General features: G+C 44.4%; 1 protein-coding gene and 1 pseudogene across 1 annotated transcript; one reads left to right on the forward strand and one right to left on the reverse strand.

Moving 5' to 3' along the window:
* LOC124775392 (cuticle protein-like) lies at positions 1-18,568 on the reverse strand. Its single transcript, XM_047250226.1, has 5 exons — positions 18,557-18,568; positions 13,630-14,230; positions 7,347-7,411; positions 1,243-1,828; positions 1-74 (listed from the first exon to the last, which is right to left on the reverse strand). The coding sequence occupies exons 1-5, from the start codon at positions 18,566-18,568 to the stop codon at positions 1-3; spliced, it is 1,338 nt and encodes a 445-aa protein (XP_047106182.1).
* Positions 9,215-9,332, forward strand: LOC124778934 (annotated as a pseudogene).
* Positions 18,569-19,437: the final 869 nt, after the last annotated feature.

Consider the following 19,437-nt stretch of genomic DNA (forward strand, 5'->3'; position numbering starts at 1 on the left):
TCAAGCTGCAATACTGTGGAAACCATACAAGCCTGCGGCATGAAAAAAAGAAGGTAATGAGAAACTTTTCGCAGCTGCTGCCCTACGAGAATATTTGAGAAGTAAAAACAATACGAGAGACAAAGCTGAACTATTTCTTCGTCAGTCTATCAAAACGGTAAAAACATTTCATATTGTGGTAATATATCGAAATAGAAAGAATAGTACGTTACAGAGCATCCGCAACAGAAGTGAAGATTGCTAATGAATCATCAGAAAACATTTCAGTGGAGATGACACGTAAAGGAAACACGAACTTCCTTAAGCCGGCCGCTGTGACCGAGCTGTTCTAGTCGCTTCAGTCCGAAACCGCGCTGCTACTGTGGCCGCAGGTTCGTATCCTACCTCGGGCATGGATGTGTGTGATGTCCTTAGGTTAGTTAGGTTTAAGTAGTTCTATGTCTAGGGGACTGATGACCTCCGATGTTAAGTCCCATAGTGCTTAGAGCCATTTGAACCATTTTGAGTAATTCAAGGACAGAAGTAAATTTCTCGTAAGCTGTTCGAAGATACCACACAGAAAATAAATTGTCTTCCATGAAATCTGGAAACAGAGTATGAACTCTACATGATCCTGTCCTTTGAGATGCATATTGCTCACCAGAACCCTTTTCCGCCAGGTTTCTTCTTTTCCTCTTCATCAAGCAGCACACAAACAAAAGTTTCATCATCATTGCTCATTTCTTCACTGACACACAGTGCTGCAGCAAAAGATGAACCGTCATCTTCAGCTTTAGACTCTACACTGGAAGAGCACAGCGATTGCTTGCGGCGCTGTTGATGTGAACGTATGTCCTCCTCCACAAAAATAATTTGTGCCCTTCGGCGGTTTGGGCACGTGCGGCGCATCCCAGAGGACGCTTTACTTTGAGAGAACGACACGCGCGCAGAAAACAGCCACTACGTGATCGCTTCAATAGCTCTAAGCGACAAACTAGAACGGCTCGTTAATGTGTCAAAGGAAAATATTTTAGGAACTTTGTAATCCCAGTAGTGTTACTCTTTGGGTGCGAAATGTACCTTCCACTGTACTGTAGTATTGTCTGACATTAATGCACATTGAAAGCAGACATATGAAGTAAAACACAATAATGGATTCTTTTTATTAACGAATTTATTCGTTATGTTTATGATAGCATACAAAACGCATTCACACACAATAAATATATTCTATTTATACAGCTTAGCCCAGGATGGCCTTGCCATAGGCAAGGGGGGCAGCGTACTTAGCAATGGCCGGGGCGGCGTAGGCCACAGGGGCGGCGATCTTAGCGACGGCGGGGGCGGCGTAGGCGACGGGGGCGGCCACCTTGGCGACGACGGGGGCGGGGTGGGCAGCGGCCTCCCTGTGCACGACGGCGTTGAAGCCGTTGACGGGGTCGGCGGTGTAGTCGACGGTGCGGATGGAGCCATCGGGCTCGACCAGGCTGTAGCTGCCCTGGACGACGTCGCCGCTGCGGCTCTCCTGCTGGTTCTTGGAGTCACCGGTGAGGGCGTCCTGCACGCTGTAAGCGTAGCTGTACTGGGGGTTGGGGTCGTACTCGGCGGCGACTGCGGCGGGGGCGGCGACTGCGACGGGGGCGGCTCTCACGGCGGGGGCGACTGCCAAGGGGGCGGCGCGCAGCGCCGGGGCGGCGTACGCCACAGGAGCAGCGTGGAGTGCGGGGGCGGCATAAGCGCGGGCGGCGATGGCAGGGCCGGGGGCGACGACGGCGGGGGCTCCCAGGTAGCCGGCACGGGCGACGGCCACGAAGGCGGCGAGGACGATCAGCTGAAACACACAGGACATCTGTCAGTTAATTGTGTCCAGCGTCTTTTCCTTGTGAGGCAGTCTATAAATTAAATCTTTACATTTACTTAGTTCTACGTGCGTTCTTTAGCGGCGTTTTTAAAGCTAAGTGAGGAGGTGTAATTATCTTTCTTTCTTTTGCTAGTGCCTTGTCCCGCTGTATCACAGGGTCGGCATGGTTAGGAAGGGATTTGGCAAGTGAATTTTAAGTGGCGACTGGATACCCTTCCTGCTGCCACCTGTACCCCCTGGGACGGAATTAGTGTACCCCAGGTGTCTGCGTCCAGTGTAATCCATGGAATACTGCGAACGAGTTCAGATGTCTGTGAGTTGTGTAACTGAGGCGGAACGCGGGTCCAGCCCTGTATTCACCTAGAGGGATGTGGAAAACGACCTAAAAATCACATCCAGCCTGGCCGATACACCGGCCGACGTCGGTAATTTGCCAGGCGGATTTGATCCGTGGGCGGCGTGTATCTGAGTCGCGAAAGTAGCGCATTAGCGCTCTCGGCTAACCTGGCGGGTTGAGGACGTGTAATTACATGGATATGTAAGTAGCATGGATGGAAAAGGGCAAGTCATTGGCGTTTTGAAGACCCATTTTGAAGCTGCCGTATAAAACCTTCTTGACCATTAGAAGTCTACTAAGACAATCATCATTACGGCATTACTTTTGTATTTAACATCTTTCTAACCCATAATAGCTACATAGTATTGTTACGTCTGCGACTTCAGTTTAATGACACAGTATTGCAAAACGAACGAGAATTTGGTTTTGCAGTGAACATGCTATGTCCAATGTCGCAACAGAGTGCTACTATGGTTAGCGTTATTTTTCTCTCTTCAAGTGTAGTTGTGTGATAGCCCTCCATGAACTTTACTTGGAAGAAAGAACCACTCCCATCTTCTAAAAATCTTATTTTTTGACGGTTTCAAAAACTGATGTCACTCTCATTGAGACATGACGGACTTTATAATGAAATTTCCTAGTACATTAAAGATGTGTGATGGGGTTCGAATGAAATGCGTATTCTTTCTTTGCACAGGGTATCTTCTTAATAATTGAGTTACCTAGGCACCCCTCACCCTGCTCATAATGCGCTCGACTAACTCTCAAGGATATATGTACTGAGGAAAGTGGTGTAGATCCAAATTGAAATTTGTATCCATCATTAATCTTCATTATGTCCTTAAGTCCCACTGTTAGTTATTTTCGCTCATAAACGTTTCTTCTGTGACTTTAATCTGGTAAGATTTTGGAAACAGGCTCGTGCTTGTCCACGTGAGGGTGCGATTTTTTTTTTTCGAGAAAGTATTTACCTGACTTTGGACTCATGTTCTGCTCCATTCAACCTGCTTTAAATTTTCCATAAATTCCCTCTATCGCTTGAAGTAAATACTTCTTCAGTTCCTTCAACGGGATCCATGACCGATTCCTTTCTCCATTTATGTTTATTATGAGCTAATGCTGCATATCAATTGACCTATCATTGACGAGATGTTCTACTTTCCTTCTTACCTTTGGAATTCTCTACTCGGTATCTTCGAGAGTCCGAAAGTTCCACATCCCCTTTCCACAATTCGTATAGTTCCCCACTAGCTAATCTAAAACACAGTCAGACTGACCAGCCAGGTCAAGGCGCTGAATCCTACATAATGTTCGTGTCAACTTTATACAGACTCCTACATATTCACGTCTGTGTCGGCACTGCTGTGATTGCAGCTGGCAATACGCTGTCAAATTCGAAGCACATGACGGAACTGTAACACCACTGATGTATTGACACTGGAAACACAGTCGGCAGGTGTAAGTTGTGCAGTCTTCCGGCGGCACCCACCTTGCAGGCCATGTCGGTGAGTTTCTCGCTGAGTGGAGCGCTGGACTGACGATGCACCGTCCGGCCGGCAGTTATATACCCGGCAGGCGTGGCGGGGCGCTGCCCGCGTTTTCGCAACGCGTGGCGTGGATGACGGCCATCGGCCAAGGCAAGCCGTGGGCACACCTACCCCAATTGAGACACAGCCGTCCGCTACGAAATGCAGTCCGGCTGGTAGTCAAGACATTAAGCAGAGAGTTCACTGCCATTCTAGTTATATTGATCGAAATATTTGGAACACTCAGTTATGTTTTATTACAGCAACACAGTCAACATATCAAAGTGGAATCAGTGAAGTTCGGTGGCAGGAGGAACAGGACTTCTGGTCAGGTAAATAAAGGGTTATATATACAAAATCAAATAGGGGCAATGAAGGAGTAGGTTTAATAATGAGTACAAAATAGGAACAAGGATAAGCTACTACGAACAGCATAGTGAACGCATTACTGTAGCCAAGAGAGACACGAAGCCCACACCCACCGTAGCAGTGTAAGTTTATATGCCAACTAGCTCCGCAGATGATGAGGAGAGTGAGGAAATGTATGATGAGATAAAATTAATTATTCAGATAGTTAAGGGAGACAAAAATTTAATAGTCGTGGAGGAATGGAATTCGATAGTAGGAAAAGGAGGAGAAGGACAAGTAGTGTGTGAATATGGACTAGGGGAAAGTAACGAAAGAGGAATCCGCCTGGTAGAATTTTGCACAGAGCATAATAGTAGTTAACAGTTACTTTAAGAAGCATGAAAGAAGGTTGTATACGTGGAAGAGATCTGGAGACACCGGGGGGTTTCAGAATGATTATATAGTGGTAAGACAGAGATTTCGAAACAAGGTTTTAGATTATAAGACATTTCCAGGGGCAGATAGGGACTCTGACCACAATTTATTGGTTACGAACTGCAGATTAAAAGTGAAGAAACTGCCAAAAAGTAGGAATTCACGTAGATGCGAGCTGGATAAGCTGAAAGCACCGGAGGTTGCAGAGAGTTTGAGAGGGAGCATTAGGGAACGACTGACAAGAACATACAGAGGAAGAGGAATAGTAGCTTTGAGAGATGAAACAGTGAAGGCAGCAGATGACCAAGTAGGTAAAAAGACGTGGGGTAGTAGAAATCATTGGACAACACAAGAGATATTGAATTTAATCAATGAAAGGAGAAAGAATAAAGTTACAATAAATGAGGGAGGTGAAAGGGAATAAAAATGTCTAAAAAATGAAATCGAGAGGAAATGCAAAATGGCTAAGCAGGAATGGCTAGAGGACAAATGTAAGGATTTAGATGTTGCGAATAGAGAAATTAAAAGGGGAAAATTAAAAAGGGAACCACCTGTTTGAATATCAAGACGTCAGATGGAAAAACAGTCCTAAGCAAAGAAGGGGAATCAGGAAGATGGAAGGAGTATACAGGGAGTCTATACATGGGAGATGTACTTCATGGCAACGTTATGGATATGGAAGAGGACGTAGATGAAGATGAGAAGAGAGATACGATACTGCGAGAAGAATTGGAAAAAAAAGACTCTGAGCACTATGGGACTTAACTTCTGAGGCCATCAGTCCCCTAGAACTTAGAACTACTTAAACCTAACTAACCTAGGGGCATCACAAACATCCATGCCCGAGGCAGGATTCGAACCTGCAACCGTAGCGGTCGCGCGGTTCCAGACTGTAGCGCCTAGAACCGCTCGGCCACCCCGGCCGGCCGAAGACTTTGACAAAGCACTGAAAGACTTAAGTCGAAACAAGACCTCGGGAGTAGACAACATTTCGTTAGAGCTACTGATAGCCTTGGGAGAGCCAGCCATGACAAAACTCCTCAATCTCTGTGAGCATGATGTATGAGACAGGTGAAATACCCTCCGACTTCAAGAAGAATATAGTAGTTCCAATTCCAAAGAAACCAAGCGCTGTCAGTTTAATAAGTCGCGTTTGCAAAATATTAACACAAATCCTATATAGAAGAATTGAAAAGTTGGTAGAAGCCGACCTCATGGAAGATCAGTTTGGATTCCGGAGAAATGTAGGAACACCCGAGGCGGTACTGATCCTTCGATTCTCATAGAAGATAGGTTAAGGAAGGATAAAGCTATGTTTATAGTGTTGGTAGACTCAGAGAAAGCTTTTGACAATGTTGACTTGAATATTCTCTTTCAAATTCCAAAGGTGGTAGGGATAAAATATAGGGAACGGAAAGCTATTTACAATTTGTGCAGAAACGAGATGGCAGTTGTAAGATTCGAGGAGCACATGAGGGAAGCAATGTTCGAGAAGGAAGTGAGACAGGGTTGTTGCCTATTCCCGATGTTATTCAATCTGTACACTGAGCAAGCAGTAAAGGAAACAAAAGAAAAATTTGGAGTAGGAATTAAAATCCATTTGGTGTAAAAGAAGCTTTGAGGTTTGCCGATGACATTGTAATTGTGTCAGAGACAGTAAAGGGCTTGGAAGAGTAGTTGTACGGAATGGATAGTGTCTTAGGAGGAGGATATAAGCTGAGCATCAACAAAAGCAAAACGAGGATAATGGAATGTAGTCGAATTAAATAAGGTGATGCTGATGGAATTAGATCAGAAAATGAGACATTTAAAGTAGTAGACGAGTTTTGCTATTTGGGAAGCAAGAAACAGGGAGGATATAAAATGTAAACTCGCAATGGCAAAAAAGCACTTCTGAAGAACAGATATTTGTTAAGGTAGAGTATAGTTTTAAGTGTCATGAACTTCTTCCTGTAAGTATTCGTATGGAGTGTAGTCATGTATGGAAGTGAAACATGTACGATAAAATATTTAGACTAAAAGAGAATAAAAGTTTTTGACATGTGTTGCTACAGAAGAATGCTGCAGAACAGATGGGTAGATCACGTAGCTAATGAGGAGGTACTGAATATCATTGGGGAGAAGAGAAATTTGTGGTACAACCTGACTAAAAGAAGGACTCGGTTGGTAGGACATATTCTGAGGCATCAAGGGATCACCAGCGTAGTACTGGAGGGAAGTATGGGGGGTAAAAATCGTAGTAGTTACTCGGAGAGGAAGGAGCTTGCACAGGAAACAGTAGAATGGAGAGCTGCATGAAACCAGTCTTTGGACTGAAAACCACAACAACATCAAGGACTACTGCTTCCACGGTGACTATAATCCTACTGTTACCCTGATTTTAGTTTACTGTGGTTTTCTGAAATTTATCTGTACTTCACTGGGATATTTATTCCAAAAGTATTTGGCCCGTCATTCTTTCGAAATTAGATTAAGCACCTATGTCATCAACTTCGTGCCAACGACACTTTTTGTTTAAAAAAAAAAAAAGAAAAGAATATGGCAACTGACAGATGTGAACAATACCTGAGATTTGTTTTTGGTGATTTTTTCAACTTATTGTTAATTACCGTTTTGTGTTTTCAGTGACCTCTCTCCAGCAAAAGATATTACAACACTGTTGTCTTCACGGGGAGGGAGATAGACAACGTCTGTGTGAGAGAGAGATAAGTTAAAATTTATAGTGTATTGTTGTTGTTACGACCAATTATCGCTTTCCTAACGGTTCCCATGATTATTATTTACAAGCTATAAAACTCGTAAAATTACAGTTTTTGAATTTTACTGAAATTTCAGTATTTCAAATGCAGGACACACTAACCTGATTAAAATTCTTTCCAGTCTCTATAGTTGGACTAACCTCCGATTTTGATGGTTTAGTATTTTCTTTAGAGATAACAAATTTTTTCTTTTGCTTCTTCTACCCGCTTTATTCAGTTGTAACATTTGTGCTTTTCTCAGCTTTTTACGCGATAAATACCCTTGTATTTCCTCAGTAGCTCGTTTGCTTTTTTTTTATAGCTACATTCAGTGCCAAAGTGATGATGTAGTGTTGTTTTAGGAGTAATGACATCGAGTTACAAGTAACTTCATCGTCATTATGTTTGTATTGGTTAGTACTCATCAAATAATGTTCTAAAATTGGGTGGGCAATTTTGCCGTCGCGTGTATAAAGCTTTTATGAAACTACAATCTATGACACACTGGTGTCTCGCTTCCTCCCTCATTATCCGTAAATGTAGCTTTCGAGCCGGCCGTTGTGGCCCAGCGGTTGTAGGCACTTCAGTCCGTGCTGCTGCTACGGGCGCAGGTTTGAATCCTGCCTTGGGCATGGATGTGTGTGATGTCCTTAGGTTTAAGTAGTTCTAAGTTCTAGGGGATTGATGACCTCAGATGTTGAGTCCTATAGTGCTCAGAGCCATTTGAACCATTTTGTAGCTGTCGACTGGCATTTGAATGAATCGATATTTGTCTCGCAGCTTTGCCTGTCGTAGATCGTTCATGCGTGTTCACAACCGTTGAGGATCGCGCATCTCATTAGATGATGTCGCTCCATGTCAAGCCGATATTGCTTAATTATAAGTGAAAAGCAGCTGCACAGGCTGTTTACGTTCTGCTTTCTGTTAAACTTAGCTTTCTGCCGCTCCGCCGACAATATTGCGATCTTAAACGTTACAGTTCGAATTAGCTCTGGGTAACGCTATTGTCATTATTTCTGTCGGCCACAGAACTCTTCGTATTGCAGACTAATTTCTCCACTGCCGGACAAGTTTCCAAGAGTTTCCTGCATCAGATCGTAAGTAAAGAATTATGTTACTATAACTCCTTTCTGAGAAACATTAAACTCAACGGATGACTCCTTCTCTGGACTCTTTTCTTCATTCGACGCACAAGGAGAAACCCTATACTGAACGGAATCGTAACCAGTGACATGACATGGGTTTCCTATGCAATCAATTGTAGGGAGTCGTAACGCCTCGCCCGTCAAACCGGAAAACGCTTACCAATCTCTGCAAGCCGGGTTATGACTGCCATTAATTGAGATCCTAAAAGAATCTGTTTGGTGCATGTTGCGGAAAGGGAAACGGCAGTCAATTCTACAGCCTGTCATGAGACAGTTAGAAAAACAAGAAGAAAGACACGGCACTAGAGCAACGGTGAAGTCTTTCCGCACGATAATGCTCAGCCACACTCGACGCGGTAAACAAAAATTATCACATCAGTGCGAACAGAACATTTTTGAACATCCATTCTACTGCTCAGACTTGGCGCCAAGTCATTTCCACTTATTCATGGAAATGAAAAACTAGCTTTGAATCCGGGCAAGAAATTCGAGATTCTGTTCCGGAATGGCTACAGTCACAGGCGGCAGAATTTTCTGCAGATGGGATTTGTCTTCTTATTAAGGGAAGTGACAGATGCTTTGATGGTGATTCTGTAGTTGGAGTTTTATGATTTTCCTAATAAGTTTGCATTAAGTATTCCACTATTTTGTTTGTAGCCTAACGGAGGTTAATTTTCGGATGATTCTCGCACTTTCTGAAAAGTACGTTTCTTTTCGATGTTAGTACATTCCTCTTTTTAGGAGATATTTGTCATTTTTTGCCCATCGTCAGTCTGTATTTCAATCCCTTGTACTTCTACCATCATTTGATGCAGGAATAAGAAAAGTGCTTCTACTACTTCTGCGGCAACGGCCTTGCCGCAGTGGGTACACCGGTTCCCGTGAGATCACCGAAGTTAAGCGCTGTCGGGCGTGGTCGGCACTTGGATGGGTGACCATCCAGGCCGCCAAGCGCTGTTGCCATTTTTCGGGGTGCACTCAGCCTCGTGATGCCATTTGAGGAGCTACTCGACCGAATAGTAGCGGCTTCAGTCAAGAATACCATCATAACGACCAGGAGAGTGGTGTGCTGACCCAGTGCCCCTCCTATCCGCATCCTCCTCTGAGGTTGACATAGCGGTCGGATGGTCCCGATGGGTCACTTGTGGCTTGTAGACGGAGTGGTTCTACTACTTCTGATGTCTCATTTCCTACTTTATCTCTCCCAACAACACTTGACTATATTCCAATACCCATTTATATCTTTTAACCACTTTTCAAGTAATTACCCGTTGAATTAAACTTAGCTGTGCAGACTGATCGGCTGATACTATCCACTCTCAGGCTTTCTTCAACGACTGTCTCACTTTCATGTCCTTAGAGTCTTATAATTGTTATATGATTTCTGCACAATTCGTAAATCACCTTTCGTTACCAGAATTATACCCCCAATAACTTCTGAGTTTCAAAGAATGTATTGCTGTTGAACTTTAACAATTTTTTTATAACTCTACAATTGCTAAATAGAAGTCTTACTTCAACATGTCTGGTAAGACGAGTGGTTAGGTCTGTATTGCCTCACATGTTCCTGTATTTCTCCTGAACGCAAATTGACCAGCCGTTCCATTCTTCTTTAGCTAATTCTTGTTTGTGTTCTGCAGCTGTGCCTTATCAAATACTTAAAAACACATCCCGTTTTTAATACTGGAATTATAACATTTTGCTTTAAGTCCGACGGCAGCTGCATACCTGATCGAGAAGTACTGCCATAGTTGTTTCTCCCAGCGTTCGAAGTAATTTTTATTCTGCTGTTTTGTTTTACATCTACTTGTACTTGAAGACTCTGTACATCACACTTATGTACCTGGCAGGGTGTTCATCGACCCACCTCCACAATAATTCTCTATTATACCACTCTCGAAGAGAGCTGTGAGAAAACTAACAGCTGTGTCTTACCTTACCAGCTCCGGTTTCCCTTATTTTATTATGATGGTCGTTTCCTCCTATGTACGTCGCCGTCAAGAAAATATTTTCACATTCGGAGGAGAAAGTTGGTGATTGAAATTAGGTGAGGTGGCACTGCCGCAACGAGAAACGCCTTTGTTTTAATGATGTCCACCCCAAATCCTGTATGGTATCCGTGACACTCTCTCCCCCATTTCTCGATAATACAAAACGTGCTGCCCTTCTTTGAACTTTCTCGATACACTCCGTTAACCCTGCCTGGAAATGATCCCTCACCGTGTAGCATTGCTCCAAAAGAGGACGAACAAGCCGAGTGCAGGCAGTCTCTTTAGTAGATCTGTTGCATCTTCTAAGTGTTCTGCCAAAAACAATTTAGTCTTTGATTCGCCTGCCCCACAGCATTTTCCAATTTACATTGTCCGTAATTATAATTCCAGGGTATTTAATTGATCTTACGGCCTTTAGATTTGATTGTTTAATCGTGTAACCGAAGTTTGACGCATTCTTTTCAAACATTGCGTTATTTAGGGCCAACTACCATTTTCCGCGCCATAAAGATACCTTCTCTAAATCGTTTTACAATTTGTTTTGATCTTCTTATTACTTTACTAGGCGATAAACGACAGCATCATCCGAAAACAATCTAAGACTGGTGCTCAGATTGTCTTCTAAATCGTTTATATAGGTGAGGAACAGCAGACGGCCTATTAAACAATCTTGGGGAACACGAAAAATCACTTCTGTTTTACTTGATGACTTTCCATCAGTCGCTACGAACTGTGACCTCTTTGATAGGAAATCACGAATCCAGTCATATAACTGAGACAATATTCCATAAGCACGCAGTTTGATTACAAGCCGTGTGTGAGCTATGGTGTTGAAAACCATCTGGAAATCTAGAAATACGGAATAAAATTGAAATCCTCTGCCAATAGCAATCACCACTTGGTGAGAGGACAGAGCGAGTTGTGTTTCACAAGAAATATGTTTTCTGAATCCGTGTTGACTGTGTGTTAAAAGACCGTTTTCTACGAGGTAATTCGTAATGTTAGTATACGCTGCACATTGACGTTAATGATATGGGTATGTAATTTAGTAGATTACTCCTACTCCCTTTCTTGAATATTGGTGTGATCCGGCCCCGATGGCCGAGTGGTTCAAGGCGCTTCAGTCCGGAATCGCGCGACTGATACGGTCGCAGGTTCGAATCCTGCCTCGGGCATGAATGTATGTGATGTCCTTAGGTTAGTTAGGTTTAAGTAGTTCTAAGTTCTATGGGACTGATGAGCTCAGATGTTAAGTCCCATAGTTCTCAGAGCCATTTGAATAACTTTTTGAATATTGGTGTGACTTGTGCAACTTTGCAGTCTTTGGGTATGGATCTTTCGCCAAGCCAGCGGTTGTATATGACTGTTAAGTATTGGGCTATTGCATCAGCATATTCTGAAAGGAACCTAACTGGTATACAGTCTGGTCCAGAAGACTTGCTTTTATTGAGTTAAGTTGCTTTTCTACTCCTAGTATATCTACTGCTGGTTACTCATGGTAGCAGCTGTTCTTGATTCGTATTCTGGAATGTTTACTTCGTCTTTTTTGGCGAGTGAATTTCCGAAGGCTGTGGTTAGTAGCTCTGGTTTAGCAGCACTATCATCGACCGTATATCCATTGCTACCATGCAGAGAAAGCATTGATTGAGTCTTGACGGCAGCGTGCTTTACATAGGACCAGAATCTCTCTGGATTTCTGCCAGGTTTCGAGACAAAGTTACGTTGTCTCCGGCTTCAGCCAGCTTTCACTGCCTGTAGCGATTGGAGCGTCAGTGCTTTCTACTAGCGTTTGGAGCTCTGGTACTTCCCAACACAGCTACTATAGTTTAGAAGTGTTATACCTGTGATTAATAGATATACGTTCTTCCTCTGTTCGTCATGCAGCGTTTGAGACTGAAGATCTTCTTGTGTTTCTCCGAGACCCTCTAACCAAAAAACCCAGTCCACGCCACACAGCCCCTGCTACCCGTGTAGCCACCTCCTGTGTGTAATGCACTCCTGGTCTATTTAGCGAAACACGAAAACCCACCGCCCCATGGCGCAATTCGAGGATTCTGCAGCCTACACGGTCGCAGAACTGACTGAGCCTCTGAATGTTCTACTCTGTATCAGAAGTCCGCAATCGGTCCTGTCGACTATGCTGCAAGTGGTAAGATCTGCTTTCATCTCGTAAGAAAGACTGGCAGCCCTTACAGCTTCTGATAGCCGCACGAAACTCGAGAAAATCCTTTCCGATACAAAGAGGCCACATCAATTGTACCGACGTGACACATCACCTGCAGTTGGCTGCACCCTGTGCTCTTCATGGCAACCCGTTCCACTTCTGGAAAGACTCCATCTGTTATGCACACGGAGTGCACACTGGCTTTCTACTTCTCCTTAGTATAATCATGTGCCTAAGACGCCCCATAACGCAACTAACATTGGAGTTCCCAACTGCGAATATTCCCATGGTCTGTGGTTGTCTGGCTCTTGCCCTCTGGAAGGTTTCCTCTTAAACAGCACCAGCGACTGCATCTGGCTGAAGGACAGTGTCATCCGTAGGCAGCACCTTGAACCTGTTTGTCAGACTGACAGGAGAGGCCTTACTTTCGGCCCCCTGGGGAGTCATTCGCCTCCTTGCATGCCCCGAGGAATGCAGGCCTCTCAGATACAAAGTGTTCGCCCAAACACTTTTCCGTCAGGTTTCTTCTTTTTCTCTTCATCCAGAAACACAAAAGTATCAGTTTCATTATCATCACTCGTTTCGTCACTGTAACACAGTGCTGCAGCAAAGTTCAGACTCTACGTTGGGAGGACACAGCGATTGCTTGCGACGCTGTTGGTCCTGGACAGTGAACGTAAGCCCCCACCCCCAATCCCCTCCACGCTTTGTCACGTGCGGCGCCTTCTATTGAACACTTTCCCTTGAGGGAACGATTCCGCAGTCACTAAGTGATCACTTCGATAGCAATAAGGGACAAACTAGAACAGTTTGTTAGTGTGTCAAAGGTAAATATTTAAGGAACATTGTAATTCCAATAGTGTTACTCTTTGGGTGCGAAGTGTACCTTTCATTATATGAGTATCGTAGTATTATCTGACATTAATGCACAGTGAAAGCAGACATATGAAGTAAAACAGTACTGGAAAATGAGAATATTCAGGTAACGAATTAGAAACAATGGATTACTTTAAGAAACGAATTTTATTCGTTACGTTCATCATACCATACGAAACTCATTCACACACAATAAATATAGCATGGACAGTTGTTTATTTAGCTTAGCCCAGGATGGCCTTGCCATAGGCAAGGGGGGCAGCGTACTTAGCAATGGCCGGGGCGGCGTAGGCCACAGGGGCGGCGATCTTAGCGACGGCGGGGGCGGCGTAGGCGACGGGGGCGGCCACTTTGGCGACGACGGGGGCGGGATGGGCGCCGGCCTCCTTGTGCACGACGGCGTTGAAGCCGTTGACGGGGTCGGCGGTGTAGTCGACGGTGCGGATGGAACCGTCGGGCTCGACCAGGCTGTAGCTGCCCTGGACGACGTCTCCGCTGCGGCTCTCCTGCTGGTTCTTGGAGTCACCGGTGAGGGCGTCCTGCACGCTGTAAGCGTAGCTGTACTGGGGGTTGGGGTCGTACTCGGCGGCCACGGCGGCGGGGGCGGCGACTGCGACGGGGGCGGCTCTCACGGCGGGGGCGACGGCCAGGGGGGCGGCACGCAGTGCGGGGGCGGCGTATGCCACGGGAGCAGCACGAAGGGCTGGGGCGGCGTACGCCACGGGGGCGGCGTAAGCGCGGGCGGCGATGGCTGGGCCGGGGGCAACGACGGCGGGGGCGCCCAGGAAACCAGCATGGGCTACGGCCACGAAGGCGGCGAGGACGATCAGCTGTAACACAGGAAATCTGTTAGTTATAGTGTCTACCCTTATTTGCTAGTGAGGCAGTGGTTCTTTGCACGTTCTTCTGCGGAGGTTCAAAAGGAAGGTCAGGAGGTGTAGTTATTTGGCTATGGATGGAGAAGTGGGGGCCATTGGCGTTTTAAAGATCCGGTTTATAGCTGTCGTGTGAAAGGTTCTTGACCATTAGAAGTCTACTAAGACAATCATCATTACGACATTACATTGGCACCTAATCTTTCTAATCCACATTAGTTACATAGTAACGTTACGTCTGTGACGTCAATTTGATGGCACAGTATTACAAAACGAATAAGAATTTGGTTTTACAATGAACATACCATGTGCAATGTCGCAACTGAGTGCTTAGTATGGTCAGCGGTATTTTGCTCTCTTCGGCAATCGTCGTGTGGCAGTAACGTTCTTCCATGTACTTTACTTAGAGTTGGAGATAAATTGGGAAAAAGGAAACCCCCGCTATCTTGTAAGATCTTATTTTTTTATCTTTTCAAAAACTGACGTAACTATCATTGAGACATGACGAACTTTCTAATGAAACTTGCTAGTAGATTAAATATTTGTGATGGGGTTCAAAGGTATCTTCTTAATAACTGAGTTACCTTGGCACCCCTCACCCGGGTCATAATGCGCTCGACCGACTCTCAAGGATGTATTGTACGGAGGAAAGTGGCGTAAATCCAAATTAAAATCTGTATCCAGTACTAGTGTTCAGTACGTCCTTCCGTCTCACTGTTATTTTCGCGCATAAACATTTCCCCATTGACTCCAATCAGTAAGATTTTGGAAACAGGCTCGTGCTTGTCCACGTGAGCATGCGATTATTTTGTCTAGAAAGTATTCACTTCACTTTGGACTCGTGTTCTGTTCCATCCAACCTGATTTAAATGTTTCATAAATTCCTTCAATCACTAGAGGTAAATATTGGTTCAGTCCTTCAACGGGATCCACGACCGATTCCTTTCTCCATTTACGTTGATTCTGAGCTTATGCTCAAATGAGTCGACCTTTACGTTGACGAGATGTTTAACTTTCCTTCTTATATTTAGAATGCTCTATCTGGAATCTTCGAGAAAGCTCCACATCCCCTCCCCACATTGCGTGTAGTTCCCAACTAGCTACTCTAAAACACAGTCACACTGACTAGCCAGTTCAAGGCACTGAATCCTACACAACGTTCGTGTCGAGTTTGTACAGAGTCCCACATGCTCACGTCTGTGTCGGCACCGCTGTCTTTGCAGCTGGCAACACGTTGTCAAGTTGAAAGCACATGACGGAACTGTAACACCACTGATATGTTGACACAACACAGTAGGCAGGTGGAGCTGTGCAGTCTTCCGGCGGCACCCACCTTGCAGGCCATGTCGGTGAGTTTCTCGCTGAGTGGAGTGCAGGACTGACGATGCACTGTCCGGCCGGCAGTTATATACCCGCGCCAGGCGTGGCGGGGCGCAGCCCGCGTTTTCGCAATGCGTGGCGTGGATGACGGCCATCGGCCAAGGCAAGCCGTAGGCACACCTACCCCAATTGAGACACAGCCGTCCGCTACGAAATGCAATCCGGCTGGTACTCAAGACATTTAGCAGAGAGATCACTGCCAATCTAATAATACTGATCGAAATGTTTGTAACACTCACTTATGTCTTATAACAGCATTACAATCAACATATCAAAGTGGGAATTAGTGAAGTTCAGTGGCAGGAGGAACAGGACTTCTGATCAGGTGAATACAGGGTTATGAATACAAAATCAAATAGCGGTAATGCAGGAATAGGTTTAATAATGAATAACAAAATACGAACACGGGCAAGCTACTACGAACAGTATAGTGAATGCACTATTGTAGCCAAGCTCGTATTCACCACAGTAGTATAAGGTAATATGCCAACTAGCTCTGCAAATGAAGAGGAAATTGAGGAAATGTCTGATGAGATAAAAGAAATTATTCAGGTAAATAAAATGTAGTGTGACTAGGGCCTACCGTCGGGTAGACCGTTCACCGGGTGCAAGTCTTTCGATTTGATGCCACTTCGGCGACTTGCGCGTGGATGGGGATGAAATGATGTTGATTAAGACAACACAACACTCAGTCCCTGAGTGGAGAAAGTCTCCGGTCCAGCCGGTTCAAAAATGTTTCAAATGGCTCTGAGCACTATGGGACTCAACATCTGAGGTCATCAATCCCCTAGACTTAGAACTACTTAAACCTAAGGACATCACACACATCCATGCCCGAGGCAGGATTCTAACCTGCGACCGTAGCAGCAGCGCGGTTCCAGACTGGAGTGCCTAGAACCGCTCGGCCACTGCGGCCGGCGACCCGGCCGGGTATCGAACCCGGGTTCTTGGGATTGACATTCTGTCGCGCTCACCACTTTTCTTATTCTTCTTTTTTTTCGTTTTGTTCGATATAGCTCGTTGCGTTTGATCTGGGCGGACGTCACAAGACATCCGTTGATTACATCTACATCTACATCTACATCCATACTCCGCAAGCCACCTGACGGTGTGTGGCGGAGGGTACCTTGAGTACCTCTATCGGTTCTCCCTTCTATTCCAGTCTCGTATTGTTCGTGGAAAGAAGGATGGTCGGCATGCCTCTGTGTGGGCTGATTTTATCCTCATGGTCTCTTCGTGAGATATACGTAGGAGAGAGCAATATACTGCTTGACTCCCCGGTGAAAGTATGTTCTCGAAACTTCAACAAAAGCCTGTACCGAGCTACTGAGCGTCTCTCCTGCAGAGTCTTCCACTGGAGTTTATCTGTCATCTCCGTAACGCTTTCGCGATTACTAAATGATCCTGTAACGAAGCGCGCTGCTCTCCGTTGGATCTTCTCTGTCTCTTCTATCAACCCTATCTGGTACGGATCCCACACCGCTGAGCAGTATTCAAGCAGTGCGCGAACAAGCGTACTGTAACCTACGTCCTTTGTTTTCGGATTGCATTTCCTTAGGACTCTTTCAATGAATCTCAGTCTGGCGTCTGCTTTACCGACTTGACTCAGTTTTTTAGTACAGAGAAACCACTCAGCTACCGGGGACGGACACTATTCATATAGTTAAGGGAGACGAAAACGTAATAGTCGGACTGGAATTCGATAGTAGGAAAAGGAAGAGAGCGAAAAGTAGTTGGTGAATATGGACTAGGGGGAATGGAACGAAAGAGGAAGCCGTCTGGTAGAATTTTTCACAGAGCGTAATTTAATCATAACTAACACCTGGTTTAAGAATCATGAAAGAAGTCTGTATACATGGAGGAGACGTAGGGACACCGGAAGGTTTCAGATTGATTATATTACGGTAAGACAGAGATTTCGGAACCAGGTTTTAAACTGTAAGGCATTTCTAGGGACAGGTGTGGACTCTGATCATAACTTGCTGGTTATGAACTGCAGATTGAAAGTGAAAAAACTGCAAAAGGCACGAATTTAAGAAGGTGGGACCTGTATAAACTGAAAGAACCGGAGGTTATAGACTTTATCTGAGGGAGCATAAGGAAACGACTGACAGGAACAGGGGAAAGGAATATAGAGAAGAAAAATGGGTAGCTTTGAGAGATGAAATAGTGAAGGCAGCAGAGGACCAAGTACGTAAAAGTCGAGGGCTAGTAGAAATCCTTGGGTAACACAAGAGATATTGGATTTAATCGATGAAAGGAGACAATATAAAAATTCAATAAATGAGATAGGTGAAAGGGAATACAAACGTCTAAATAATGAGATCGAATGGGAGTGAAAAATGGCAAAGCAGGGATAGCTAGAGGACAAATGTAAGGATGTAGAAGCATACATCACAAGGGTAACATAGATGTTACATACAGGAAAATTAAAGATACCTTTGGAGAAAAGATGGAAAACCAATCCTAAGCAAACAAGGAAAGCAGAAAGGTGGAAGGAGTATATAGAGGATCTATACAAAGAATATGTACTTCAGGGCAACATTGGAAATGGAAAAGGTCGTAGATGAAAATGAGAAGGGTGATATGATAATGCGTAAAGAAGTTGACAAAGCACTGAAATACCTATGTCGAAACAAGTCCTCGGGAGTGGACAACATTCCATTAGAGCTACTGACAGCCTTGGGAGAGACAGCCATGGCAAAACTCTTACATTTGGTGAGTAAGATGTATGAGATAGGTGAAATACCAGCAGACTTCAAGAAGAACATAGTAATTCCAGTTCCAAAGAAAGCAGGCGCTGACAGGTGTGAAAATTACCGAACTATCAGTTTATGAATCATGTTTTCAAAATACTGGCAAATCCTTTACGGAAGAATGGAATAGCTGGTAGAAGCCGACCTCGGTGAACATCAGATTTTATTCCAGAGAAGTGTAGGAACATGCAAGGCAATACTCACAGAAGATAGGTTAAGGAAATATAAAATTACGTTTATAGCATTTGTGGACTTAGAGATAGCTTTTGACAATGTTGACGGGAATATTCTCTTTCAAATTCTAAAGGTTATTCAATCTGTATACTGAGCAAGCAGTAAAGGAAAACAAAGAAAAATTTGGAATAGGAATTAAAGTCCAGGAAGAAGAAATCTTTGAGGTTTGCCAATTACATTTTATATCTGTCAGAGACAGCAAAGGATTTGGAAGAGCAGCTGTGCGGAATGGACAGTGTCTTGAAAGGAGGATGTAAGATGAACATCAACAAAAGCAAAACAAGGGCAATGTGATATAGTCGAATTAAATCAGGTGATGTTGAGGGAATTAGATTAGGAGATGAGATACTTAAAGTCGTAGATGAGTTTTACTGTTTTCGAAGCAAAATACCAGATGATGGTCGAAGTAGAGAGGATATAAAATGTAGACTGGCAATGGCAAGGAAAGCGTTTCTAAAGAAGAGAAATTTGTTAACATCGGGTGGAGACTTAAGTATTAGGAAGTTCTTTTTGAAAGTATTTGTATGGAAGAAGTGAAACATGGACGATAAACAGTTTAGACAAAAAGAGAATAGAAGCGTTTAGCATGTGTTGATACAGAAGAATTCTGAGGAGGTACTGGATAGAATTGGGGAGAAGAGAAATTTGTGGTACAACATGACTAAAAGAAGGAATCGGTTTGTAGGAACTTTCTGAGGGAACAAGGGATCACCAATGTAGTACCGGAGGGACGGGTGGGGTGGGGGTGGGGGGGGGGAGTAAAAATCGTAGAGGGAGGCCAACAGATGAATA

This window comes from Schistocerca piceifrons, chromosome 2 (genome assembly GCF_021461385.2).
Source record: "Schistocerca piceifrons isolate TAMUIC-IGC-003096 chromosome 2, iqSchPice1.1, whole genome shotgun sequence".
In the NCBI taxonomy this organism is placed as follows: Eukaryota; Metazoa; Arthropoda; class Insecta; order Orthoptera; family Acrididae; genus Schistocerca; species Schistocerca piceifrons.

Bases quoted from the DNA above. Each gene is read 5' to 3' on its own strand.
- LOC124775392 (XM_047250226.1), bottom strand. The intron at 7,412-13,629 runs GCTAAGCTAAAT...TTATCTCTAAAG, and splicing joins CTATGGCAAGGCCATCCTGG to AAAATACTAAACCATCAAAA. The intron at 75-1,242 runs GCAAGGCCATCC...GTAGGGCAGCAG, and splicing joins CGCTGCCCCCCTTGCCTATG to CTGCGAAAAGTTTCTCATTA.